The sequence below is a fragment of the Zymoseptoria tritici genome, chromosome 7 (assembly GCF_000219625.1).
Source record: "Zymoseptoria tritici IPO323 chromosome 7, whole genome shotgun sequence".
In the NCBI taxonomy this organism is placed as follows: Eukaryota; Fungi; Ascomycota; class Dothideomycetes; order Mycosphaerellales; family Mycosphaerellaceae; genus Zymoseptoria; species Zymoseptoria tritici.
Window position 1 is genome coordinate 1,473,321 of NC_018212.1, and position 27,078 is coordinate 1,500,398.

Consider the following 27,078-nt stretch of genomic DNA (forward strand, 5'->3'; position numbering starts at 1 on the left):
AGCTGTCAGCTTGCAACACTCGCGTGTTCTTGCCATTGAAGCTCCGCTCGCAACCCCTCGACATTCTTCACTTCTTGCTGTCATCGCATCACAAATGCAGAATTGCTCGACATGTCTCTGCCACCGAACAAGGGTCGAAGGCGCTCTACCAGGACTGGCCGTTTTCGGTCTTCAAAGCAGGCTGAGCGAATGGAGGATGCAGCAATTCAGCTCGACCTTGGGCTCCAGAGAAGCCACAACGTAAAAACAGACGTTCCAGCATTGTATGACCAGTCGGCAGTACAAAGTCAGCCGAGTCACAGCCCAGCCTCTCCTCAGCAGCGCACAATGGGACTCCTGGCTGGTATGGCCGCAGAGGAATACGAGCGTTACTACCTTGAGATGTCATCGCCAGCCATCACGCCTCCCAGCACGCCGAATGCGGAGCCATTCGACTCCAACTCCTTGGACGACTTGCCTCCCGAGGAACACGAGCTCTACTATCTCAGCATGTCATCTCCGGTTCACGACGGTAGTGATGAACCGCATTGGCTACAAGTTCATGTAGAGACCGATCCGTCTATCCCGGACAAATATGGGTTCTGTTTCTGGGACAAATTGCCGGTGGAGATCAAGGACATCATTTTCGAAGACGTGTTCGTCCTGAACAATACAATTGCCGCAGTCGACAAACACGCGATCGACTCTATGCTCACCTGCCGTTGGGACGTGAGGAAACGTCACAAGAAGACCATGATGGCGAGCTCTTGGCCTCTGACGGTCTCCAAGGAGTGGCACAGGGCATACTCACAAACATTCTGCAGCCTCGTGCATTTCGAATTCCAGAGTCCTGAGCATTGGCGCTCCTTTGCCTCCCACGTCACTTTTTCGAGGTTCCTCGTCAGCATAACCCTTACACTGGATCGGCCATGCTCAGTGGGACCGAAAGAAGTGATCGTTGCTTGTCCATCTTTGAGGTCTCTATGTCTGGCCGTCACGACATGTTGGTTCAGCGCCAAGATCGGGTGGGACATCTGCGCTGATCCATGGTCCGAGTCTGACTTCCAGCAGTACGCCCCATCTCGAGCCTTATTGCGTTCGCTGCGTGGCCGATCAGAGATCGCAGTGCAGCTTGCAGTCGTCGAGACCGACCGGTGGCCACGTTTGAAAGAGCAGGGCCGGCCCATCTTCAGCAAGAACATGGCAGAGTTTCTGCGTGTGGCTGAGGCAGCATCAAAATTGCCCAAGCCTACATCGTCATACCCCTCCTGGTTTTTCGAGGGCTCTTCAGCGCCTTCGATGGAGACCGCCATACCTGACCTACCGGAAGATCCATCGATCCCGCACGATGATGGGACCTGCTTCTGGGACGAACTACCATTGGAACTCATGCAAATGATCATTGAGTTGGTTTACCCAACGGGCCAGAGAATCAGACCCGTGACGAGTAAGGACTGGCTGGGGCGAGAGCAGCGGGCCCAAGCGAAGCTCAAACGCAAAGACAGGACTTCAGGGAGGCCATTCCCGGGCATTTTCCTTGAAATGTTCCTGGGCGTGTCCAAGATCTGGTTCCAAGCTGCTTCGGAGCTATTCTACTCACGCGCGGTCTTCTCTATAACACCGGACCTTGTCCTCATGAAGCAGGAGCCGTATTTGCGCAATCTCACTACTGTCTCCATCGGCATTTTCTCCGTGTTGGATGTGAGAGGCCTCGCGAGGCTCATTGCTGAGTACCCAGCCATAACTCGCGTTACCTTGAAGCTGGATGAATACTTCTTCAGGGAAATGATCGAACAAGACCTGTGCATCTCGACAGATCCTGTTCGAGAGACTGACTTTGAGGGCCACAAGCCAACGGTGACCCTGTTGCGATCTATCTATGGCGTGCCCACAGTCAAGATTCATGCTGTGCGGAGCTGTATGTCCCCGGAGGCAAAGCAACGGTTCACTGAGAACATATCCATACTTCAGTCCATGACAGCGGCCACATCCAAGCAGCCTCGATCGGAACGCAATGCGTTTCCCAATGAACGTCGCCTCGCACCACTGAAGTTTGACGCTCCTGGACGCTCGTCGTCCTCCGTATCTGGCAAGACCGCCACCGCCGGACAGCCCTCATTTCTCTTCCTTCGCGTGGACGACCTGCCGGATACTCCTGCGAAGCTTTCAGCGCTGCTTGAGAACAACTCCGCGGGTCTGATCGACTTCCATAAGAGAAATCAGTCATCGTTGCTGGAGTACATCAAAAGCTTGAAGTCGAATCACTCGAAGCGAGGCGAGCTCCATAACAGACAGCAGGAAAGCCTGAACGATGGAGCGGAACAAGAATTGGAGGAGAAGCACGGAGTGCAAGATGAACCATGAGAGTTCGAGGAACGTGTGAGGGAGGCGATGAAGAAGGGAAGTTAGAGGCGAGTATAAGGCCGCTGTCTGGCTGCTATAGTGAGCATGCTATAATACGTCGTCAGCTCTGGGTGTGGTGTTTGGGAGAAGTGTTCAAGCTCGATGGCTATGAAGCAGCATACAGCACAGGCAGTAATCGGTACGTTCCGAGACTCAGCTTGAGCAAGATTCTCATGGCTTTACAAACCCAGGTAGCAACACCGGAAGACGTGATGCATTAGGTATCACATCACATCCACCTGATGTGATGGTAGCTATAAGTGTTCTGGAGCCCTCGGAACTAGGCCGGGAACATGACAGAAGAAATGGTCAATCAAATAGCGACATACCGACGGTGAAAGAAAGCATAGATATATCACGATCACGGTCTCAATGTGAACATACAGTACCTACGGTAGTACTCGAATTGCAGACGGAGTGATCATCGGGTGAACGTCGGAGTTCATTTCGCGTTTACGCGTGACGCGCCTGCCGAAATTAGTCGCGTGTCGCGCTTGCTTTGCTTGAGCTTTCTTTCACCACAATTGCACTTCCCCCAGCACCAGCAACACAGCAACTTCTCTCCCGTCTGCACCATCGCACTTACTCACTGGTCTTCAAAGTCTTGCAATCTTGCAGTCGCGACCATGTCTTCCACAGTTCTGGGAAAGCGCACTCGCAGCGCGGCCAACACAGCAACAACGACCCTCGAGCCTGCGAAGCGCGTATCATCCATCAGCGCAACGACGACCACCACAACCCGTGCGAAAAGGCGAACAACAGTCAACGATTCAAATGACGAAAATGAGAATCCATTCATCACCACTGCCGACGAGAATGAGAACGAGGAGGAGCAGGAGCGACCTGCCAAGAAGAGAGGTTCATTCAAGGCAGCGACGATTGGAGAGAACACTCGGATAGCCACGCCAACTACCCCACGACATCGAAACGCATTGTCAAAGAAGATCCCCGTCACGCCGTCCAGGCATGGCACGCTTTTCGCCAGAGGCCAGCTTACACCACGATCGCCCCGAACACCGCGCACCCCTGGTACTGCAGCTTCGGTATACAATCAAGCGCGACAAATATTCGCTCGCAGCTCGAATCCCGGAAAACTCGTGGGACGAGATGAAGAGAGGGCACAATTATCGGAGTTCATTTCTACTGCTTCGGCGGCAAAGTCGACAGGATGCTTGTACGTGTCAGGACCGCCTGGCACTGGAAAGAGCGCGCTGCTGGACGAGGTCATTCGTGAGCATACTGAGGATGGCAAGATCCCACTTTCAGTGGTCAATTGCATGAGTGTGCGAAATGCGAAGGATCTCAGTCAAAAGCTGGCGGAAGATCTGGACTTGCAAGAGGAGGCTGGGTTTGACTACCTGAAGTCATGCTTTGTTAGAGGAAAAGCGCGGGACACACAAAAATACCTGGTCGTACTGGACGAGGTGGACAGACTGGTTGACCTGGATCTGGGGCTCCTCTACAGCCTTTTCGAATGGTCAATGATGCCCTCATCACGGCTTATCTTGATAGGCATCGCCAACGCCCTGGATCTCACGGACCGTTTCCTACCACGACTGAAATCACGGAACCTCAAGCCTGAGCTGCTCCCATTCATGCCCTACAGCGCAACACAAATTGCCGAAGTCATCACCTCGAAGCTGAAAAGTATCTCGACTGTCGACGCGGACACAGTTCCGTTCCTACACCCAGCAGCCATCCTCTTCTGCGCGAAGAAAGTCGCATCTCAGACTGGCGATCTTCGCAAAGCCTTCGACATTTGCCGTCGAGCAATCGAGCTCATCGACAATGAAGTCCGCTCCAAAGAACTGGTCGCGGCGGACAGCCCTTCGAAACTACCACTCGGCGAGAACCTCAACCTCAGCTCATCTCCTTCAAAACCACAGCCAATACTCTACACAGTCTCCACGGCGCCTAAGGCAACGATTGCGCACATGGCCAAAGCCACATCCCAGGCCTTTTCCAACGGTGCCGTGCAACGTCTCTCCTCTCTCAACCTGCAGCAAAAAGCCGTCCTTTGCGCTCTCGCAGCAACAGAAAAGCGTGCTCAAGAGGCGGAAGTGCCATGGGCGGCACCATCAACACCCTCGAAATCCCAAACTTACGCACCAACGATCAAAGCACTCTTTGAGACATATACCACACTCTGCAAGAAAGAACACCTCTTTCACCCTCTGTCCTCAGCAGAGTTTCGAGATGTGGTCTCCGGACTGGAGACTCTCAGCCTCGTGTCTGCAGTTGAGGGCAGCGGGAAAGGCGGCAGTTTCGGAGCGTTGATGACACCAGTCAAGACGCCTGGAAAGGGAAGGAAAGGTGGTTGGGCGACTGGGACTGTAGGAGATGAGAGGAGGATGAAGAGCGCGGTGGGAGTGAAGGAGCTAATGAGTGTGGTCGAGAAGGGTGTTGCGGGTGAACTGCTGAGGGAGATGGTCGAGGGCGGAAGGAGTTGAGGAGGCGCGGTGTCGACTGTGGGATATGTTGGAGTGCTTGTTGGAATGAATGTTTAGCGATGGCGTTTTTGGGGAGGAATGTGAATGCTATGTTGCACGGAAAGCAATGGAGAGCATTGCACGGCGATCAGAGGGACAACGTATAGTGAATGTCAAGGGAAGCCTCGAAACAAACTATCTTGCTCTCGGTGTCACATGCGTCTTTGCCGACCTTTCATGTGAAAGTGGCTCGTTGCCAAGAGAATTTGGGCATGAAGCGAGCACGTGGCGAGCTTTTACGGCCGTGAAGCCGGCGGATACGGAAGCTCTTGCAACCACCGACTCGACCTCCATGCGAAAACGACGTGTAACGTACGCAAGGAGGACTGACATGTGAGATTGCCAATTACCGTACCATCGCAGAAATGGTTTGGATGACGCGGGCAGCCCGACGATGCCCCGTGGACCGGTCCTCTTGAAGATGTGAAAGCCTACATATACACATGCCTTGGATGGCAGAGCCGCACTCCTCTCCTGCTGCATTATCACGGTGTTCGCTATTCCTCCCATTGCTGCCATGACTCATCCTATACCAAGTCCTCGCGCTTACCCTTTTGTACGTATCGCTCTACGTCCACCAAGATTGGATAGACTGCTGAGACAGACAAGATTGGAAACTTGCTGGACATCGATGCATCCAACCCGACTGCCAGCTTGGCTCATCTTGCCGATGTCTACGGTGTGATTTGCAGAAAGTCGAACGGGAGGCTGACAGATCGCTGATGCACTTCCACAGGGCCAATCTTCAAGATCAGAGTGCCAAAGGAGCGGTTATGGGCGACCAACTATGCCGTTGCATCCGAGCTTTTCGACGAGAAACGGTTCCAGAAAGCAGTCACTGGGCCTCTGGAACAGGTTCGCAACCTCACCGGCGATGGATTGTTCACTGCGTACCAGGGCGAGCCCGCATGGCAGCTGGCACATCGACTGCTAATGCCAGCGTTCGGGCCCCTGCCAATCAAGTCCATGTTCCCAGAGATGCAGGACATCGTGAACCAGATGGTGAGTGCGCACGTCTCGTTGGCTCTTAAGAGATCTCATTGACTGATATCACAAATTGCAGGTCCTCAAATGGGCGCGATTTGGCCTTGATCGAGAGATTGATGTGGCTGACGATTTCACCCGGCTGACGCTCGACTCCATCGCCATCTGCGCCATGGGAGACCGCTTCAATTCATTCTATCACGAAGGTCAGCATCCTTTTGTGGACGCTATGGTGGGGACGCTCTCGGGCTCGTTTGCGAGATCACGCCGCTTGCCGCTTCCATCTTCTTTCTACGCAAAGGAGGACCAAGCGTATGCAAAGGACATTGCCACCTGCGAAAACCTTGCGAAGGAGCTTCTCACCAATCGCCGTGCAAATCCCACGGATAAGAAGGATCTGCTGAATGCGATGATCAATGCGGAAGATCCAAAGACAGGAGAGCGGCTTAGCGATCCGGTCATCATACGCAACATGGTTACGTTTTTGATCGCAGGTGTGTGCTAGCTTACTCTTTCACTGTCTGGACCGCCTGCTGACTTTGGCACTCGACAGGTCATGAAACGACATCGGGGCTTTTGTCTTTCCTGTTCTACCTGCTGCTCGAAACACCTCCGGCTTACAGGAAGCTCCAGGAGGAGATCGACACTGTCGTTGGCAAGCGGACTGTCACCGTCGACGATATGGGGAAGCTACCATATGTTGAGGTGAGCTTGCCGAGGACGCGAGACGACGACTCTCACGCTGACCCATCAAACAGGCGTGTCTCCGCGAAACACTGCGATTGTACTCCACTGCTCCAGCATTCACGCTCACCGCCAAAGGTGACCAGATCATTGACGAGAAGTACCTGATCAAGGACGGCCAACACATCAGTGTTCTCTTATCCAAATTTCATCGAGACCCGGAAGTATACGGTCCAGATGTCGAGGCCTTCCGACCGGAGCGCATGTACAAGGACGCCTTCACAAATCTTCCTCCGAATGCGTGGAAACCCTTTGGCAACGGCTCTAGAGCGTGCATCGGCCGACCTTTTGCGTGGCAAGAGGCCATTCTTGCTGTCGCGGTACTTGTGCAGACTTTCCAGTTCACCAAGGCGGACCCGAATTACAAGCTGGAGATCCAGACTGCCCTCACCATCAAGCCCAAAGGCTTCTTCATGAAGGCGAAGCCGAGGAATGCAGACTTCCTTGATACTGCCGCACAGCTTGGCGAGGCACCTAAGGCGAAAGTGCAGGCTCCTGGAGTGAGAGGGAAATCCGACGTCGACAAGTCAAAGCTTCAGCCGTTGGAAATCCTGTACGGCTCGAACACCGGGTAAGAAATTGAAGTGCAGAAGGCCTCCATTGTCCGAGACTCCCTCTGACGCCGGGCCTTCGTACATTCCACACTGTCTACGACATTCGCTGACCTTATACGCTTTGCTTTGCAGGACATGCGAAGCCCTGGCGCAAGCACTTGCGTCTGCGTCCCCAGATCACGGCTTCAACGCGACTGTCAGAAGCTTGGACGAGGGAGTCTCGTCGGCCAAGAAGAACCACCCCGTGGTGATCTTCACGGCCAGCTACGAAGGACAACCACCAGACAATGCCGGCCATTTTGTCGAGTGGGTCACATCCTCTTCCAATGCTGGAATTAAGGATGTCCCGTACGCCGTCTTTGGCGTGGGAAATAGTGAGCCTACTCCATCAGTTTTGCCGAGTTCAGCTGACTGACTTTGACAGGGGAATGGGCTGCCACTTATCAGAGGATCCCCAAAGTCGTCGACGAAGCTTTGGCTAAGATCGGTGCTAAACGCTTAGTGGATCGCGAGGAATGCGACGTCGCAGCCGACAAGGTCTTTGAGAAGTGTGATGACTGGCAGGAATTCAAACTCTGGCCTGCGCTTCGAAAGCAATTCAACGTCGACGCACCGCGAGACGCTGGCGGGCTGAAGGGTCTTGATCTGTCGCTCGATACCCAGATGCGTTCCACGATACTTCGCCAAGACACCCTGATCGGTGAAGTCACAGAGACGAAGCTCCTCACATCGCCTGGCGCACCTAGGAAGCGTCACATTGGCATTCGCCTTCCGTCGGGTACGCAATATCGAGCAGGAGACTACCTGGCCGTGCTGCCGGTGAATCCACCCGCTCTTGTGAAGCGGGTACTCAACCGCTTCCAACTGCCTTGGGATGCGATGATCACTATCGCGGAGTCCAACACGACAAGTCTGCCGAAGGGAATGCCGATCAGTGCGCACGACACTCTGGCCAGCTTAGTCGAGATTGAGTCGCCAGTCAGTAGCCGGGTGGCAGCGAGTGTATCCAAGTCCATTCCCGATGAGAAGGCCGCGAGCGAGCTGGAGGAGAAGTTGCAGAAAGGGAATTTGACCATGTCGCTTCTGGATCTCCTGGAGCAGTATCCCGAGGCGCAAATTTCGTTTGCACAATTTCTGGCATCCCTACCGCCGATGCGAATACGTCAATACAGCATCTCATCTTCTCCACTGGCCGATCCCAGCGTCGCCACTCTTACCTATTCCGTCATCGATGCACCCAACAGAAGTGGCGGCAAGCAGAATTTTGTGGGCATCTGCACTACATACATGGAGCGGCTCTCGGTTGGCGATCGCATGCATATCAGCTTGAAGCCGAGCCGTACTGGCTTCCATCTACCAGCGGACGACCATTCGGCCATCATCATGGCGTGCGCCGGCACTGGTCTGGCACCATTCCGCGCATTCGTAGCGGAGAGAGCGATCAAAAAAGCCCATGGCGGGGAGGTCGGACCGGCGCTTCTGTTCTATGGCCTAAATCGTCCCGAAGAGGATGACATGTACCGCGACGAGTTCGACGCCTGGGAAAAGGAGGGTGTCGTGAGTGTTCGTCGTGCATACACGTTCAAGCCAGAGGAGTCTCATGGGACCAAGTTTGTTCAAGAGCGGCTCTGGCACGATCGGGAAGATGTGGTTGATCTGTTTCGTCAAGATGCAAAGTTGTACCTCTGCGGTGCTGGAGTAGTTGGACAGGGTGTGGAGGGCGTCATGACCAGAATCCGGTCCGAGATGACTGGCGAGAACGAGGAGACTGCGAAGCAATGGGTGCAGGACCTGAAAGGAGACCGCTTTTGGTCGGATGTGTTTAGCTGAGCGTGTTCGTGGATTGAAGTCTTCTGCACAATCAGAGATTCTTCAGCTCTTTGTCGTCGTGTGCGAACGACGCTTGGCAGTGTGCCTCGCGACGAGCTGTGCCGTGATACCACTTTGGACTCAGACAGGAGAACATCGTTCTGTATGTCGATGGACATGTCGTTTCGCCCTTGGGAGGCAGCACGTGAGGTCCAAAAGTGGCGAGTTCCTCACAGGTGAAGTTGAATAGCCGCCGCTATCAATCTCAAAGTGTGCTGGATCGTGGAGGTCGATTCTGATTGGTCTGCCAGCGTGATTCAAGAAATCGCATTCTGCACACTCTGACATCTCTTCGCCAATCATTCACATGTGAGATGTTCCTCCACCGGCCTTGGGCGCGTAGCGTGCATGTTGCTTGGAGGAGAGTGGACGATGTGCCGGAAGTGTATGTGCTGCCCTGCTTCTGCGACGGTGGTTGATGGAGGGGAAGGACGAGGGTCGACGGGCGGTAAGGGATCTTCTCTTCTTCTAGATACTCTCCATTTTTTGCTACGTCCTCGAGGATTACCGTGCTATCTCGGACTCCATCTCGAAGACGGCGTTCATGATTTGAGCCAACAGCAAGCTCCGGCGGCCAGCAGGACAGCACCAAGCAACGTCTATTTCCAGCCCAAGCTCTGCAACGACGACCTATCAGCACAACGATACACCAACAACGAACGACACGCCTGGCCCACGCGGGCGACCGAATCGTGCTGCACACTTGAGTGGTGAGTCGTACCGATCGTGCATCTGCTTCCCCGAGATATTCCTGTCCAGCCCGGACTCGGGCAGGCAATATACATCTACCCACTCCCGCAACCGCTCGGCTCTTGTGTCGAGCCCAGTCCGTGCGAAGCGCCCATCCATACGACCACCTCACTCCCCCATCTACCCTTCTTTCCATCCCAGCTGGACTCGGTTTCGAAACCATTCTCAACATCTTATTTCCTGTTCACCGCGACCCAAGAGCTGGCCTCTGATTTCCTTTCCTCTCCTCCTCCTCGCCCTCCTCCGTATCATCTTCCAACCTCAGCTTGGTCATCGCCGTCAGCTGTACCACCCTCCGCCGCCTGTCTGACGGATTCAGCATGTCAGATCCTCCCTCCCAAAGAGATATTCAATTCGCCGTGCGAACCAACACCTCTTCATCGACCGCATCCAATCTATCCGTAGACAAGGCTCCCTCGTTGAAGTCTCCTCGAACGGCACGCTTCGCCGAAGCCACGACTGTCAATTCTCCCATTGACGGACGATCACCCTTCTCCGAGCCTCCTTCTCGATCCTACATGGCGCAACCACAGGTCTCAGACGTCGGCTTCGGCTACGTCAACAAGCATGAATCAGTCGAAATGCCAGACACCGACTACAATCCTCCACTCACCGCGAAAATGCCCATGAGTCCGTTGAAGAGTGCAATGAGGACGCCCGGTGCCCCACCTAAGAACTTTGGCGCAGCCATTCTGAGTCCGACATTCAAAGAAGAGCAGATGTTGGAGAAGCATGAACAGCACACCGATAAGCAACAAGCAAAGGATTTGGTATGAAATACGCAGTTGAAGCTTCTCATCCGATGCTAACATAACTCCAGGCGATCAAAACCCGCGTCCGGGTCGCCAAATTCCTCCTTCGCGGAGTCTCCTTCTCATGCTCCCTCATCGTGATCGCCATGCTCTCCGCGACTTTCAACATCTTCTATGCATCCCGCAATCTTCCTCCACGCAACAACCTGCCGCCCTGGGCACCCAAACAGAAGATCTGGCCGCAAGTCCTCCTCCTCTCCATCGCCTGCGTCTCTCTGGTCTTCTGTACAGCAATCCTCTACTCGTACTGGAAAGGCGGACACCGCAAAGCCGAAAAAGTAGCCGTGTACTTCACCGCCTTCTCCGTCGCTATCTTCATCGTCACCATCGTCATGTGGTCCATCGGCGCCGCCGTACTGCAGACACAACGCACCAATTCCAACAACAAAGACATGTGGGGCTGGTCCTGCGTCAACAACGAGCGCAAATCCTTGTTTGAGAACGAAGTCGACTACGAACTCATCTGCCGACTACAGAACTGGTCACTCGTCTGCGCCATTATCGAAATTGTCGTCGAGCTCATCGTCATCGTGGTCACCGCGGTCGTGTTCTACAGATACTGGACTCGCCGCCGTCTCCGCAAGTCCATGGCTGCCCGCGACCGCGCGAGATCCGACCTCTACCTCGCTCAACTCCGATCGCAATCCGCTCCCAACACTCCCGGCTTTGGAGGCCCTCTGTCCCCTCGAGACGGCGGCTGGCGAGCTCCCACCGGAGCCGAAATGTCCTACGCTCACGGTCCCGCACTGGAAGACAGTGGCTCTGACCACTCCGTACAGTACATCTCTGCGACACCCAAGTCAGCCGAGTCGAAACAAGCACCAACATTCAAACTGCAACCTCCTCCGATCAAAATCACTAGCGCCACACCGAAGATGTCACAGCAAGGATTCTCACCTGTGGTGACTGCTCCCAGGCGGGACTGCACGCCTTCACCAGAGGACGATCAGAGGTCGCCATTCGTGCCGGAGGTGCAGCAGGAGCATTTCGCGCACCGAGCACCGGGTGAGATGGTTTATGCTGAGGTGCCTATTCCTGGAGCGTACGAGACGCCGCAGTCGCCTGGGTTTGCGAAGCGGTAAGATGAGGATTTAATCTGACCGTGGAATGTGATATGAATTGGATAGAATCAGGCTCAGGAGTACCTTTCAGTCGCTCACGGAGAGAAGAAGCTGGAACCTGGTGATTATCGGTGTAGTGTCTTTTGATATATGAGCGTTTATCGCGTCCTGTGGACATATTTTCAATACCCCTCAAACAGTGCCACAGGGCCGTATCGACTTTTTCGTGCACAGTCCATCGAAAAAGTCACTGGAGGACCTGTATAACGCAAACTATCGATGCTCGTGCTTCAGACACTTCTTTTGCCATGGATTGTTGATGTGTAGGATATATTGGGCCTGAGGCACATCTTTACACGCTGAGTCAACCGCTCTGACGGGAGCCTTCCTCTTCCCTGGCCGTTCTGGTCTTCTTCTATTCCTTCTCTATACCAGGCATGCATGCAAGACCATCCACCACTTTTCGACCGCATCATCTCCGTCTTACATGAAAACGTCCGGAGACGAGGCGCCGGCACTTTACCTTGGAGTCTGTACAGTGTATTCTCCCAGCACGCCGGAGTAGAACTTGTAGAAACGGGTATCTCTGTTATCTCTGTTCTCGTCGTCCTCTTTCGCGTTCCTGTCTCCCATCTCTTTCTTGTCCTCAGGAAACAACGGAAGGGAGTGCTCTCGAATCAAGGCCGGCGTGCCCGATCGCTTGGGAGTGGGAGCGTGGATGACGGTCTCGCCTCCATCTCTGGGACCGCGCTTTCGGCCTCTCGATTCCTCGACTTCCTGTCGGGTTTGCATCTCAGGCCTCTCCCTGACCTTCACGCTGCTTTGACCTCTCCAGAACCCGGATGGAGGACCAGCGTCGTCATAGTCGTCCGAGGAGGACGACGCAGCACTTTTCCTCTTGAACTGGCGGACCTTCTTCCCGTCTTCGTGACTCCTCCTCTCCTTGGTGTTTATTTGGAGTACTCCCCTTCTCTTCGACAACCTTGATTGGCTTGGCCAAATCTCCCTCCAAAAGTCAAGCGGCGGAGGTGGCGTCTCGTCTTTGGCTGAATTATTTTTCTGCTCCGCTGGAGTGATCTCTCTTCCGACACCGGCCATTCCAATATCTGCCTCGTCAATGTCACTCTCTCCGTCGAACGGGTTGCCGGGATCCGAATAGACCGTGTCCCTCAGTCGACCAATCTTTCTTGTCTTGGAGAGCTTGACGTATGCTTTGGCGACGACTACTGGATCTCCCAATATATTCACTTGTGGTGGCTGCAGCTCAAGTTCGGATTCTGACGATGACGAAGCTGAGAAAGAGGAGATGGAGAATGGATGACTGTCTTTGCGATCGCCATAGTTGGATGGAAGGTCGTCTTCGCCATCCTCTTGATCCCATTCTTCAAATGGAAGGTCGGAATGAAAGCGGTATGGTGATATCGATTTCGAGTCTGTTCAAGACGGTCAGTGATGTCCTATGAGACAGTGAGACAATGGAATGACCGAGGAGAGAAGATATTAGGTTGTGATAGAAGAGATTGACAGTCTTACTTACAGGTCCGAGCAGCTTACCGTGAATCAACAAAAGCTGGTTGCTCATCTATGTCGGAAGGCGAGAGCGAAACCGCCCAAGGTAATCGACGGAAGGACCGAATCAGGACGAAAACAAATGTGCAAGGCAACGGCGACGCAAAGAAATGAATCACCGACCTCCTCTCCCCTGATAGCATCTCGGGCACAGGCCGGCCTTCAAGAACAATCCCTCGGACTCACTCCCTCCGACCGGTCGTCCGCATCTCTGGCAGTCCTCCAACATGTCTTCCGCTCCACAATCAGCGAAGTCCATTCCAGAATCATCAGAATTCTGCCTACCTTTCTTGTTGCCATCCTTCTTGCGCAAGGGATCCAAGCCGCGTGCGAGGAACATGGCAATCTCTTCACTAGCCGTGTGACCTCCGCCGCTCGACGAAGTCTCCTTCTGGCCAGGAAGATGACCCGACTTCTTCAGCCTGTCGATCTCTTCCTCGGCACTCCATCGGACATCACCACCGCTTCCTCGCCCCTGCAAAGCAGCCTGGACGGCAAGTCTGCGCTCCTCGGCAGTCATCGACATGCCGACGAGATCCTGCACACCCTTGTCGTCGTCCCAGATGCCCTCTTTCCGTGCTCGCCACTCGAGGAAGTCACGCTGAAATCGTGGTCGAAGGTTGGGATTGGCAGTACGGTCCTTCTCGAGATCTTCTTCGCGAGCAGCGGATTGCTCCGAGAGGTAGGTCGTGCGGGAGCTAGCTGGGAGAGTGAGCAGAGTCAAGTTCTTGGCGATGTCGTTCGATGCGCGGCGGATGCGGGATGGAGTGGAAGGACGGGATCGGGTGGATGCTTGGGAGCTGTTGGACGAGACGCTTCCGTTCCGGGAAGGAGACTTGCCGCTGAAACTTAGCTTCTTGAGGAAGGAGGATCCGGAAGAAGTTGGTCTCGCGGGCGGCAGAGGAGGAAAGACGGGCTTTCTCCGTGGTGGGATAGTGGACTGTTGTGGTGATGGCGGGTTTGCGGCCGCAACGGTTCGAGAAGGACGAGCTTGTGATGTCGTAGAAACGAAGCTGAGAACACTATCAGCGGACCCTGGTCGTGCTTGAGATGGAGACTCATTTCGTGGTCTCGAGTCGGACTGGTTGGCCATGGGTCTTCGCTGTACAGGTGCTGTAGGTGGGAAGGGCGAGTAGGTCGCTGGCGGTTGAGGTCTGGTCTGAGGAGAATGATGGCGACGAGAAGAGGACGATTGAGGAGGAGCCTGCTCTTGTATGCTTGAGGAACCAAGATATCGGGAGTGGGAAGAATGGGATTATATCAGCTTACAGTATGGCGATACAAAGAGCATGGTCGAACAACGAGAAGATGAAAGAGACATGGCGTTGCATTGTTTCATCTACGTCCAGATGAGTTTGAGCTTTGAGGACTTGGACAATGGCACTGCTGGCTTGGTGACGATGATGAAGGACAATGAGCTCAAGTCTGGGGGAGACCGAACCGATGTGACAATCAGGAGGCGGGAAGAAAGATTGAACATCATCCGCGTGCACGACCAACATCCGAGTCAAACAAGGTCTCAGAAGTGGAAGCGTCTAAGAAGAGCAAGAGTCAACACCTCGATTCGCATTGACTTGCTATGATATCAAAAAGAACAATATCTGTCTAACGATCACCCGTACAAGAAACGCTCCTTCCCTTTCATCCGCTTCCCATCCCGTCATCAACTCCAACCCTTCCATTAATTAGTAAATCCCAATCTCATCTCTATAGCAAGCAGGCCAAAGCTCCGATAACAATCACAACAGCGCTGGTCGCAATGCCGATCGACGATGATGCGGCACCCTGGTAAGCCGCTGGTGGAGTGCCATCGGTACCGTTGCCTCCAACAGGGGCGGTCTCAACTGGGCGAGCAGTAGGGGCGGAGCCTTCGGGCGCGGTGCCTGCAGGAGCAGTTCCGGCCGGAGCGGTGCCAGCTGGGGCGCTTCCAGCTGGGCTGTCAGATCCAGGAGCAGGAGAATCACCTCCGGTGGCAGCAGGTGGGTTGGAGCCGCCATCAGCAGGACCTGTTCCGGCCGGAGCAGTGCCAGCTGGAGCATCTCCAGTCGGGTTCTGAATTTGCCCATCAGATATTTGTTGGATTGGCTTGCCGCTCGGTGCCGGGTTGCTGTCGCCACCGGTGGGAGTAGCGTCGGCGTTGGACTTGGGTGGCATGATGGTGCCTTCGTTTGCGTCGCAGTTGCATGGCTCGGTGATGGTCACGGGGATGGTGGATGGCTTGGACAGGTCGGAGTGGCAGACCGTGCAGTCCTTGACGGTGACTGTGTAACCTTGGGGTACGTGAGATGGGCCGGGAGTCCATGTGGGCGTGGCCTCAGCGCAAGACTCGGTGACGGTGTATGTGACTGGAACGGTTCCAGTTGGGCACAGAGAGAGGTAGGTGGTCGTGTAAGTGGTGACGTGGCCAGGGGTTGGGGTGGCGGATGGCGCAGCACCCGAGGTGCAGTCAGGGCAGTAGGTGACGGTCACGCCGTTGGTGACGGTGATCATGGTCTCCATGGACGCAGACGTGCAGACATCGTATGTGACTGTGGTATAGCTGATGGGCGCGGACTCGTAGGCTGGCGGCGGCGCTGAAGTGGTCTGGGCATAAGCGCCTTGGACGGCGACAAGCGCAGCGACAGCTCCAGATCGGTATTTCATTGTGGCGATTTTTGAGTTGTTCGTTGCGAGAAGTCGCTGAAGGTGCTATTCGGAATGATGCTGATGAGGAATAGACGTGCGATGAACAGAATGCGAAACGAAGGTGGGAGGAAGACTGGTACTTTGGAAGATCGAACGAGTGAGATCTACCGAAAGCAGCGATTGTGAAGGACGAAAGACGAAAACGAATGCAGTGTCTGGCGTTATGTGCCTTATAGTGAGTTGCTGGGCGCGGTCGAAGATTGTGTTGATTCGGAACGCATTCCTAGCTGAGATTGTCGGCGTGGAGAGCTGGCGTACATTCCACGAGCTCCAAAAACATACGGATTCGGGCTGGAGGCCGTAGCTGGCGTGCCCTCAAGACCTTGACTCTGGAGCCCACTAATGGTAAGATCAGTGAGGTAACGGCCGCAGTTTGGAGCGCCTTCAGATGCATGCGCCAGATCGTCAACTGCTTCCAACACATCGACTTACTTTGCAGGCCATGAGATCCTCAAATTTGACAGACCGCGCTGCACGTGGTCAATGCTTGCATCGTCCGCAGTCTCCCGCCATCGCGGCTCGCATGTGGCTGGAAAAGCCCATTGACGATTGCGTTCCGCCCAGAGATTGTTGTTTACATTCCTCTATTCACGCACGACTGCCGATTCGGAACAAGCGTGCTCGGCCATGGTCCGTTTCTCTGACTTAGCCGCTCGAATGAGACTGATCGTGTTGGCTGTGCAATGCGCGATGTAGCAGCGGATGCTGTCAAGACTGCCACCACTGGCCTGGGAGAACAGGGAAATCGTCCAATTCGAGCACCAGCCAGAAGCAGTCGTCGACTTTTACTCTGATTCAGCTCTCTTTCCGTGAGGATGTTCATTCGCACGTAAGCCACTTCAACGCCGCGGAGCATTGGCAACGTCTCGGAGACGATCGGCAGCAATGATCAAGACCATCACGCTCCGCTCTGCTCAGTACTTTGCCTCGAAGTACCAAGATGCTCCAGCACAACGTCGAAGTTCGGAGCCCACCAAAAGAGATGCTTCTTGTCTGTTCCATGCTCACGCCACGATACCAGCGGTGGTGGAACAAAGTCCAGCGGCTCGAACATCTTTTTGAAAGTCGGGCCATACTGCAGTTCCGGAACATCGCAGAGCCAGATACCGACATCCGCGGCGCACAACGCATCGAAATCCGTGGAGGAGTCACCAATGTATATCACATGTGGGCCGACCCCACCCCACATGCGTCGAGATGGAGGCATATAGCGGAGCTTGTCAGCAGAGGTGCGAATGTCCATGTTGAGAGGATGACAGACTCTCCCAGAGCTACCGAGCGGCGAGCAGAGACCTTCGATCTCATTCGCATGGATATGCATGTCATTGATGAGGCGGCAGAGACTGTCCTTAGAAGGATGGTCGAGTCGCATGGCGGACTGCCACAAAGTCTGGCGGATAGCAATCTCGCTCCAGTTCACACTTACGATACTGAGGCCACCGCCGTGGATCACGCCGCTCGTGTCGTCGTGGTCCGGAAGAAAGAGCTCGAAGAGCTTGACCCAGCCCTCGCGGAGCTGTAGGTTTCCGCTCTCGAGGGAGCGGGCAACAGTCTGCTTGACATCTTCGAGCGTGACGCCGCGAAAGAAGCCAGCATCTTCAACTCGCTTCGCGCTCCGAGCTTCAACCCATCTACGAGCTTCTAGCCAGCCGCTGTACTCCTTGCGATCGTAGTCTTTCCAAGGGTAGGGTTCGTTTTTGTAAGTGTTGTAGTCTTTCGTGTAATCATCGGAGATCTGGTTCCAGCTCAGTTTCGGGCTGGCGGGAATGTCTCCTAGTACGCTCATGGTATCTTTGACGGTCAGAGTCGAGTCAAAGTCCAGCACCAGATGTGTAACGCGCTTGAGCCGATGTGAAGCCATGGCGAAGGACGTGCGATGTCGCACGCTGCTGGATGGTGCTTCTGTTATGATTCCATCGAGATGTTTGTGGAAGGATCTCGCACACGCTCTCCCCATGGAATGTCGCGATAGTGCATCCGACTCATCGTCAAGAGGCACAGTGATGTATCAACGCGCCGGAATTGTTGTCACATGTCAGAGCTGGGGTCAATCCGTAGTCTGTAAGGTACTGTGGCGTGGCGACCTCGGGAACAACGTCGCTCCCGCCGGAAATAAAGCATCACGTGCGACGCAGCGAATTTGAGGTCAGCAAGTCCGCAGGGCGCTTTGATTGGCCTTCGGCACGTCGAGTTTCTGGCCATGCTGGCGGCATCATAGACTTGCACCTTTGTTTTAAACACTCCACGCCTCACGACTCCATCCCACCACACTCTCCACTCTTCTCACATACCACACAATGGCTCTTCGACTCGCGACGAGGCGCTTTGCGCCAATTGCCTTCCGCCGCGGAATGGCCACCACGATCGAGCACACCAAGGAGCCTATCTCCGCCACCGCCGAGGCACTCTCCGCCTCGCGGCCTCCTATCAAGGAAACGAAGACGTCGACCGTCAAGGAGCCACAGATGGACGCCGATGCGAAGACAAAGACCTTCCACATCTACCGATGGAACCCCGATCAGCCCACCGACAAGCCCCGCATGCAGTCATACACGCTGGACCTGAACAAGACGGGTCCTATGATGTTGGATGCTCTGATCAGGATCAAGAACGAGGTGGACCCGACCTTGACATTCCGAAGGAGTTGCAGAGAGGGTATTTGCGGCAGCTGTGCCATGAACATCGACGGCGTCAACACATTGGCGTGTTTGTGTGAGTAGTGGACAAAAGATGCATCGGGCCAGTTCGGGAACTGACGATTTGGCAGGCCGCATTCCCACCGACACAGCAAAGGAGACTCGCATTTACCCACTTCCACACACCTACGTCGTCAAGGACCTCGTGCCAGACATGACCCAGTTCTACAAGCAGTACAAGTCCATCAAGCCATACCTCCAGCGCGACACCGCACCACCAGATGTATGCACCATCCTTCACCTTCCCATACTTGATCTCCTGACTGACACATCCACTTGCAGGGCAAAGAGAATCGTCAGTCCGTCGCCGATCGCAAGAAGCTTGATGGTCTTTACGAGTGCATTCTCTGCGCATGCTGCAGCACATCTTGCCCATCCTACTGGTGGAACTCGGAGGAGTACCTCGGACCAGCTGTCCTTCTCCAGTCATACCGATGGATCAACGACTCGCGTGACGAGAAGACCGCACAGCGCAAGGACGCACTCAACAACAGCATGAGCTTGTACCGATGCCACACCATTCTGAATTGCTCAAGGACCTGCCCCAAGGGCTTGAACCCCGCTTTGGCCATCGCGGAGATCAAGAAGAGCATGGCTTTCACGGGATAGATGGAACGAGATGATTGGAAAGCGGGGAGTTGAGGAACGGGATCTGTTTTTGCGTGCTGGCATCGCCTAGATTTGTCCCAGTCAAGAGGGAGCAGTTGTGCCGATTTTGCGGCATTGTGGCAATCAGTGAGCCACGGTTCTATCGTTTCATGTGTAAATAGCAATTGCATTTGCGGCTGTCTCGAAATCGACGGAAGACATTTTACAACATACTCAAGTCTGTTCCCCTGGTACTTCTCGCACGGATGACAACATGTCGCCGCATCAACGAGCGCTGGTGTAGGGCATCGCTGCTGGCTTCTGCAGCTTGGTCGGATTGACCTGTGGTTGAGGAGGATTGATCTGTCCGCTAGGCATGTACGATGTCTCCAGGAAGTTGCTGTTGCCAGGATAGACCTACGAGCGTGTACGCGGTAATGAGAAACGTTTTCGAGATTGATTGTTCGGAAAAGTCCCTCGCCAGTTACTGTCGTTGATGTTTGCCACAATGAGCATCTTTCCACTCGTGACATATGGTTGTGTCTCACGTCGTGAACTTCTTCTGTACTCGTGAGTCTACACGTAACTGAACAGGACTGTAGACCTGCACGCTTGGGCGACCAGGGAACAACATAGGGACCATTGTTTTACCGAAGCAGAGCATACTATATGACCTTCACATTGGATGCCATCGAAACAGAAGATGACATGGAGACCGACAACCCTAAGCGAATGGCAACCCTAAGTATGGTAACCCTAAGGCAGTCCGATCCACGAGATCTGCCGAGCAAGGAGCTGGACCGAGGCTTGCGTCGCGAGAAAGTCAACATCTGCTTGAACATCACGCTCTCCGGGGATATCATTGCGACAGCGGCTAATCACGACGTGGCAAGGCTGCGGTATCCGAAGCATCAGGACTGGCGATACATCAGAGGGTCGCACATCATCCTCGCGGCGGGATCTCCTCATCTCATCGGGCTGATCAAGAAGAACGCGGGCCTGTTGAGAGAACCCTACTGACCCAGGAGCACTTCGAACATGTCGGATCACATCTCAGACCGCGGAAGGTCACCGCCGACCTCGTCGGATCCGACGCAGAACTTCAACTACCCCTACGCTGCCGCTCCGGACATCATTCGCTCGAATCAAAAGGACGCCTACTTCCAATCAGTACTTCTCACCCAGCTCTCGTCTGTGATCCGGTCTCTCTACGGGACAAGAGCGGAGCACAAATGGACGAATGAGGCCTCCGTCTTCACGGAACTGCTCTACCTCTCCTTGACAACACTCATCGGCAATCGCACACTCGGGGAGGAATACTGTGATCTCGTCCAAATATCGGTGCCTGAGCACTCTCTTCCGTCCCTCCTCCGCCGTTCTGGCTACATAATTTCCTCGGTTCTCCTCCCCTACCTCCTTGCCCACTTCCTCCCAGCCCTACGTCGCCGGCTTCGCGCCAAGCTCGAGGTCAAACTCCGCAAGGCTCATCATCGCCGAGTCTCATCTCCTTCGCGGATGAAAGCACCACCGACCAAGCGTGCCCAGTTCCAAGACTACCTCCTCAAACACCTCGATACCCTCACCTCGCCGGCTCCGGTCTACGCCGTCAGCCTCGCCGTGTTCTACTTCTCCGGAGCCTACTACCAACTTTCGAAGCGCCTCTTCGGTCTCCGCTATGTCTTCACGCGGAAATTGACCGAATCCGATCAACGTGCGGGCTACGAAGTTCTGGGCTTCCTACTCGTCGTGCAGATGGTCGTGCAAGGCTACCTGCATATCAATAGCACCTACCAACAAGTCCAGACCGACCAGTCTTCCAGTCTGACCGGCAGCGCCATCGACGAGGACGGCGAAACCGCCACGGAAAACGCTTTTGCGACACCTCTTCTCTTCGAACCTGCGCCGGCTTCACTCCGCGGCAATGACCCCGAAGTAATCAAACGCCGCGTTGCACAGGTCACGCACACGCCGCTAGTGACGGACGGCAAGGGCAAAGCTTCGCATCGGGAGGACTTGTCGAATGAAGAGGTCATGCAGTGGATCCCAACGGAGCAACAGAGGAAGTGCACATTGTGCCTGGAGCCGATGAAGGATCCGAGTATTACGACGTGTGGGCATTGTTTCTGCTGGACTTGTGTGACGGAGTGGTTGAGGGAACAGCCTATGTGTCCTTTGTGTAGGCAGCCGGCGGCTGTGCAGCACGTTTTGCCTTTGAGAGGGTGATGGCATGTTACCCGAGGAGCATGGCGATGCAGATTCGTTGACTTTCGTGGATATAGATAGACTCGATAGATCGAAGACCACGTATGGATGAAAATAACGACTTCACGGTGCCTGGCGAAGGCAACAATGCTTTTCGCTGAGATACAACGCTCTGCGATTGTGCCTGGAGGAGGCGAAGACATATACGTACTCATCAGGCTTGATGAGCCACTCATGGCGTGGCTCGGCGTGTGTCATGGGACAAGCAAGAAATGCGCGTGGTATTCCGTCCGTCACAGCGAGACAGCGGGCTTACGTTTCGTCTGGCGCTCGGCAGCAACGTGGCGGCGCGTGGATCAAGAATAGACTGAGGAAGGTTTGATGGTATGGTTCTGAACTTTGGTAAAACTAGTTGTAGTTGCGCCCCGCAGGTGTGAAATGACCATGTCGATCGCGTGGAATACGGGCGTGTTTGGCTGTCATTTCCAGGCACATCACGTCCTACACCACCCTCTTCTCCGACCGGCACCTTACCCTCCGTCGTACTCGTGGACTTCTTCCCGCCATCTCTCCTTCCTGTTGTGAGAGCTGGGACAAGCGACCCGTCTTTTGCCCTGAATCCCCAGGAACCTTTCCACAGACCCCCCGCCAGCAACTCCCTGTCGACGAACTCCACTGTGGGCCGATCACGACCACAAACCAACGACTTCACTTGATCATGCACGACGAATAGGGCATCACTGTGGGATATTCCTCGAAGACAACTCCGCCGAGCGATCCTGCGCCGAATCACGTCCTGGCGAGCTCAAACAACTGCGGCGCCACGGCGCAAGATCAAGAGCTCAAGGTGGATCCATACAAGTTTTGAAGACGAGAGAATCTCGCATTGATTGAGAGAGGAAACGTGGTTCAAGACCGCCCAGCATGGGCAATGTCGCCAGCAGACCGGACGAAGGTCCCGTTTTCCTGAGCGACCAAGGACGCTGTCAGTCGCAAACCGTTTCCGGTCAACAGTCTTCACTCATATTGACAGCTACTAAACAGTCTCGGTCGCAAGTCTGAACATCACCAACTCACGAAACCAGACATTACTACGACTTACGCCCAATTCTTTCCCTGCCTCCCGATACACAGCGCAACGCGATGCCTCTCCCTCAGACGACCCCCCGATCGAATACGTCCAAGACCCGGATAGTCTGACACCCTCCTTCCTGATCCGCCTAGCGAACAACGATGATCTCAACTTTCACTTCACCTTCATTCTCCGTCAACAAAATTCTTCCAACGCGCCGTCAAATCCCACCGATACGACGGTCCCAGGCCTGACCTACATTTTCGCCTCCACGCCGAAAGAGGTCGAGAACTTGGTCGTGCGCGAATTTCACTCCGATCCGAACCTCCACAAGAACGCCAACGTTCAGCTCATAGGCGACTATGCGACGGGAGGAAGTCCCAGCGTGCAGTTCACATGGATGTGGAAGTGGCGGCCTCCGAAGCCCACCGAGGATCGGGGAGGTGGATGGAGGAATTGCTGCAGTTTTGTGGAATACAACCAGAGAGCACATAGATTGGACACGCTGGGAAGCTTCAGCTTCTGGGTGCAAAACACACAACGCTATCTGGGACCGGCGCCTAGGTCGCCTCGACTGGAGATCAGCCATCCACCACGGTTGCGAGTGCCATCCACACAGTCGATCGAGTCACGCGTTAGTAACTTCAGTGACTCGGATGGCGAGGGAAGCTATGGCAGGAGTTACGAGGATCCTCAATCACCTTCATTCGAGCCGATCCCGGAAAATGGGCTGGGTCTGAGCATGTCAACCAGTGGACCAGTCAAGGTGGATGTCGCAACGTGCAAGCCAGGGGAAGACCCGTCATTGAACGAGGATGGTCCGCTCTTCCGGGCGACGATGCGATCGCTGGAGCAAAAGACGGGAAACATGAGATTGCGGATGAAGAGGGTGTTGAAGACGGCGGAAGCGGCACAAGCGGCACAAACGGTCTGCAATCAGGCAGCGGCAGATTTCACACAAGCGTTGAAGGAGGCTTCAAGCTCGAACGCCAATGCCGTGCAACCTGCGTTGGAGCACTACTTCGAGAAGATCGCGAAGGAGATCCTGCTTTACGAGAAGCAGAACACGATCAATCTTCAGCGGCTGATCATCGAGCCCGTCAGCAAGCTCTACAACTTTGAGATTAAGCAAGCCGATAGCAAGAGGAGAGAGTTTGACGAGGAGAGCAAGGAATATTACGCTTATGTCGGGAAATACCTTGGGCAGCGGACAGAGTCTGTCAAGGAAAAGAAACAAAAACAAAGCGACGAGAAGTACCAGGCGAAGAGGCGAACTTTTGAGCTCAAGCGGTTCGACTACTCCAGCTTCATGCATGATCTGCACGGCGGGAGGAAAGATCAGGAGGTCCTATCTCAACTGACAAAATATGCTGACGCCCAGGCGAAAAGCTACCTCTTGACGGCGAAGAAAGTCGAAGACATGGTGCCCCAGCTCGACGCTCTCGTGGCGGAGGTCAAGATGGCGGACCAGGACTTTCAACTCCAAAGGAAGGAGCGCGAGGAGAAACGACGCATGCTAGAGACGAGTAGCAAGCTGGTCAGCGAAGACGGAAACGTCATGCCGCCTGGTGGGTTGGCACCTTCGTCGTCAGTTAGGGACTCGCTGAGGCCTGTACCGGACGGTGATGCGTCTCGATCGCTCAGTGTTTCTGCATCAATGGCCATGTCGACCTCACCGCCGGATTCGAGACCGTTCTCTATGCAAACGAACACGAATGCGTTATTGAGCACGCCCGCTGCTGGAAGTACCAGCACGGCTCCCAGCCCGAACAACAAATTCAAAGGGATTCGAGATCTGGAGGACAACAGTGGCATGGCGCAGAATGGAGGCACACAGCGGAAGGAAGGTCTGCTGTGGGCGCTGAGTCGACCGGGAAGTCATGTCGATCCAAAAGGCATCACGAAGCCGAGTTGGCACAAGTTTTGGATTGTGCTTGACCAAGGGCGACTTTCCGAGTATGTCAACTGGAAGGAAAAGCTGGATCTTCACATGGACCCGATCGATCTCCGCATGGCTTCAGTACGAGAGGCGAGGAACTCTGACCGTCGCTTCTGCTTTGAGGTTATCACTCCTCAATTCATGCGTGTCTACCAAGCTCCGTCGGAGGACGACATGCGATCGTGGATCGGCGCCATAAACAACGCGTTACAAAGTGCGTTCGAGAATAAGAATCAGCAACTTCCCACGACGCCTGCACCGCCCGGCAGCTCATCTCACCACCGCAAAGACATCGCCGCTGTTCTCACGGGAAAGAGCTCCTCATTCTCCGGCCACCGCCAGACATCCAACCCCAATCGCCACGAAGCTTCTAGAGCCGTGTCTCGACATGCTACCACAGGTGACAAGCCTCTGTACCAACGCAACGAGTCAATCTCTACACCGAATTCCTCCGCCGAGCACTCCGCCCTCCTCATGCGAGTCCGTGCCGCAGATGAAGGCAACAAATTCTGTGCTGACTGCTCTTCTGACCACAAGGTCGACTGGTGCAGTATCAATCTTGGTGTACTTCTTTGCATCGAATGCTCAGGCATTCACCGCTCCTTGGGCACCCATATTTCCAAAATCCGTTCCCTTGTTCTCGATGTCGCGGCTTTCACTCCAGACATTATTGAAGTTCTGCTCTCTGTCGGCAATCGCTGCAGCAACATGATATGGGAAGCGAAGCTCGATCAATTCCTCAAACCCAGTCCGCACTCTACCCGCGAGCAAAGGCTGCACTTCATCACTGCGAAGTATGCCGACCGGATGTACGTCCAAAAAGCCGTCACGCACACGAATCCGGATGATTTGCTCCTGACGAGCATCAAGAAGAACGACATCCAATCCGTAATGCATGCGCTGGCACTCCGCGCGACTCCAAACGCAGTTGATCGGTCACGGTCAACTCCGGCTTTGTTCCTTGCTTTGGCTGCAGCCGATCCCGCTTCACCGGCTGCATCCATGACGAAACCTCTTGCCGGTGCGACCGGCTCTATTCCGCGATCATCTTCCCCGGGTCGTGTACCGGAGAAGAGGAAACCTTTCGCTATTGCGGAAGTGCTGCTACAGAACGGAGCAGACATTCCACCGCTTGACAAGAGTCCGTTCCCACTGACCGAGGCAGCGAGAGCATACGTTGAAGCGAAGCACGAAGCGCGAGTGGGCAAAGCGCCGGAGAAGGATGGTCTCTCCCCTCTCCCAATCATGGGATCGAATCCAAGCTCCAATTTCTCGAACATGAATGGCAGTGGCGGAGGAGGTAATGCAGGCGGTGGAAGTAATGGATCGCCGATAATGGGAGGAAGAGGGGACAAGGAGCGAGAGAAGCTGATCAAGCGGAACAGCAGTGGTGTCAGACCGAGCAGCCACGGCGCAAGGTCCAGTCTAAGTGGAATCGGGTTCGGAGGTGGTAATTTCGAGGACAAGAAGTAGAACTTCGGGGATGTCCTGGGAAGTGGAACTGATGATGATGATTGTAACGAATACGATGGCATGGGATGCATTGGATATTACGATGGAAGTGACCTGCGAGGCAGTGTTTAAGAGCGGCTGGAGCTTCAATCATGGTCGACATTGCCGGGCCACGTCAGAGGCTACCTCCAACAGCTCGATGGATGGGCGTGTCAGCGAGCCTAGATGTTTGAAGGGAGCCGAAGCAGCATCTGGCGGCTACGATGGAGCTGCGAAAGCACCAGGTCCGATCGCTGCGCCGATGTCGTTCTCCGATAGCATATATCGCATGCGAAACCGCTCGAGGGGTACGCTTGCGCTATTTCTTAGGTCGAAGGCCTGATCTTTAGCATGAAATGAAATGGCAATGAGCTTTGTCCCGCAGACGCTCTCCAAGAATTCTCTCCGCAGACCAAGTGCTGTACAATCCGTCTCAGGACATGCTATTGTTTGGCACTTTCGACCTTGGAGCGAAGACCTTGTTGTGGTATTGACACGTTCTGCTCACGGACCGCTTCTTCGCCGATCATTGCAACTGCCCTCAAGACAGCCCCTTATGTACCAATGTCGACATCGTTTCTCGCCATCTATTATTTTGCGAGTATAGATGCCTTTCCGGAAAGGCCAGTCAATGCAGAGTCCGCATGACAGCCTCATGTTTGCAGACCCCGAGCTGGAACGGAGTCTCGCATCGCATGCGGATGCTCTGCAAGGCAAAAAGAAATCTTCATACGAAAATTCAGCATTGTCCAGTCAAGGCCACTTGTCGATTCGAGCACATCATCGGACATCATCGAGCGAGGTTGTTCGTTGCCATTCTTTTGAGACACATGTACAGAGTTCGCAAGAGGTTGTCGTAATGGCAGGCTTCCGATAGGTATGTAGGACACGGGTGTTGCGGCACGGATTGTAAGGTGCCCGACGCGAAAGATGAAGGACATGATAGCTTGGTTCGTGTGTAGTTGTACGCATATCCGGGATTCTGATACACTCCCCGTCGCTACGGGTCTATTGCGTCGTGCAATCCCGCACAGATGCTGCTGGTAGTATCTGATAGTGGGCCGCTGTGTGCTTTTCATCGAAGGAATGTAAAGAGTACACATCGTATGCAAGGGACCCTCTGCAGGCTCTGCTTCCGAGATCATGCAACTGGTAGATGAGTTCAGGTTCTCGTCCGCGTCGCCTTGTCTT

At 54.5% G+C, this 27,078-nt stretch overlaps 10 protein-coding genes across 10 annotated transcripts; 7 read left to right on the plus strand and 3 right to left on the minus strand.

Moving 5' to 3' along the window:
* Nucleotides 1-327: 327 nt before the first annotated feature.
* On the plus strand, nucleotides 328-2,343 carry MYCGRDRAFT_94566 (uncharacterized protein; the record flags this gene model as incomplete). Its single annotated transcript, XM_003850701.1, has 2 exons — nucleotides 328-1,897; nucleotides 1,961-2,343. The coding sequence occupies 2 exons, from the start codon at nucleotides 328-330 to the stop codon at nucleotides 2,341-2,343; spliced, it is 1,953 nt and encodes a 650-aa protein (XP_003850749.1).
* A 941-nt stretch (nucleotides 2,344-3,284) lies between these two features.
* MYCGRDRAFT_22047 (uncharacterized protein) lies at nucleotides 3,285-4,817 on the plus strand (the record flags this gene model as incomplete). Its single annotated transcript, XM_003850702.1, has 1 exon — nucleotides 3,285-4,817. A coding segment is annotated over one exon (1,533 nt), but the record flags the coding sequence as incomplete, so codon positions are not given.
* Nucleotides 4,818-5,388: 571 nt separating this feature from the next.
* On the plus strand, nucleotides 5,389-9,017 carry CYP-40 (putative P450 monooxygenase; the record flags this gene model as incomplete). The annotated part of the gene is made up of 8 exons (XM_003850703.1): nucleotides 5,389-5,427; nucleotides 5,481-5,550; nucleotides 5,608-5,873; nucleotides 5,935-6,349; nucleotides 6,409-6,560; nucleotides 6,614-7,170; nucleotides 7,286-7,527; nucleotides 7,578-9,017. 8 exons carry the CDS (start codon nucleotides 5,389-5,391, stop codon nucleotides 8,981-8,983), a joined length of 3,147 nt encoding a protein of 1,048 aa, XP_003850751.1.
* An 829-nt stretch (nucleotides 9,018-9,846) lies between these two features.
* MYCGRDRAFT_74143 (uncharacterized protein) lies at nucleotides 9,847-11,769 on the plus strand (the record flags this gene model as incomplete). The annotated part of the gene is made up of 2 exons (XM_003850704.1): nucleotides 9,847-10,542; nucleotides 10,593-11,769. 2 exons carry the CDS (start codon nucleotides 10,093-10,095, stop codon nucleotides 11,664-11,666), a joined length of 1,524 nt encoding a protein of 507 aa, XP_003850752.1.
* Nucleotides 11,770-12,164: 395 nt separating this feature from the next.
* Nucleotides 12,165-14,545, minus strand: MYCGRDRAFT_94570 (uncharacterized protein; the record flags this gene model as incomplete). The annotated part of the gene is made up of 3 exons (XM_003851042.1): nucleotides 12,165-13,078; nucleotides 13,500-14,227; nucleotides 14,484-14,545. 3 exons carry the CDS (start codon nucleotides 14,543-14,545, stop codon nucleotides 12,165-12,167), a joined length of 1,704 nt encoding a protein of 567 aa, XP_003851090.1.
* Nucleotides 14,546-14,921: 376 nt separating this feature from the next.
* On the minus strand, nucleotides 14,922-15,857 carry MYCGRDRAFT_94571 (uncharacterized protein; the record flags this gene model as incomplete). Its single annotated transcript, XM_003851041.1, has 1 exon — nucleotides 14,922-15,857. The coding sequence occupies one exon, from the start codon at nucleotides 15,855-15,857 to the stop codon at nucleotides 14,922-14,924; it is 936 nt and encodes a 311-aa protein (XP_003851089.1).
* Nucleotides 15,858-16,797: 940 nt separating this feature from the next.
* Nucleotides 16,798-17,912, minus strand: MYCGRDRAFT_74145 (uncharacterized protein; the record flags this gene model as incomplete). The annotated part of the gene is made up of 2 exons (XM_003851040.1): nucleotides 16,798-17,247; nucleotides 17,326-17,912. 2 exons carry the CDS (start codon nucleotides 17,854-17,856, stop codon nucleotides 16,798-16,800), a joined length of 981 nt encoding a protein of 326 aa, XP_003851088.1.
* Nucleotides 17,913-18,169: 257 nt separating this feature from the next.
* Nucleotides 18,170-19,416, plus strand: SDH2 (succinate dehydrogenase (ubiquinone) iron-sulfur subunit; the record flags this gene model as incomplete). The annotated part of the gene is made up of 3 exons (XM_003850705.1): nucleotides 18,170-18,611; nucleotides 18,667-18,818; nucleotides 18,878-19,416. The coding sequence occupies 3 exons, from the start codon at nucleotides 18,197-18,199 to the stop codon at nucleotides 19,202-19,204; spliced, it is 894 nt and encodes a 297-aa protein (XP_003850753.1).
* Nucleotides 19,417-20,221: 805 nt separating this feature from the next.
* Nucleotides 20,222-21,406, plus strand: MYCGRDRAFT_45644 (uncharacterized protein; the record flags this gene model as incomplete). The annotated part of the gene is made up of 1 exon (XM_003850706.1): nucleotides 20,222-21,406. One exon carries the CDS (start codon nucleotides 20,222-20,224, stop codon nucleotides 21,404-21,406), a length of 1,185 nt encoding a protein of 394 aa, XP_003850754.1.
* Nucleotides 21,407-22,309: 903 nt separating this feature from the next.
* On the plus strand, nucleotides 22,310-25,869 carry MYCGRDRAFT_74151 (uncharacterized protein; the record flags this gene model as incomplete). The annotated part of the gene is made up of 3 exons (XM_003850707.1): nucleotides 22,310-22,370; nucleotides 22,430-24,122; nucleotides 24,186-25,869. 3 exons carry the CDS (start codon nucleotides 22,310-22,312, stop codon nucleotides 25,867-25,869), a joined length of 3,438 nt encoding a protein of 1,145 aa, XP_003850755.1.
* Nucleotides 25,870-27,078: the final 1,209 nt, after the last annotated feature.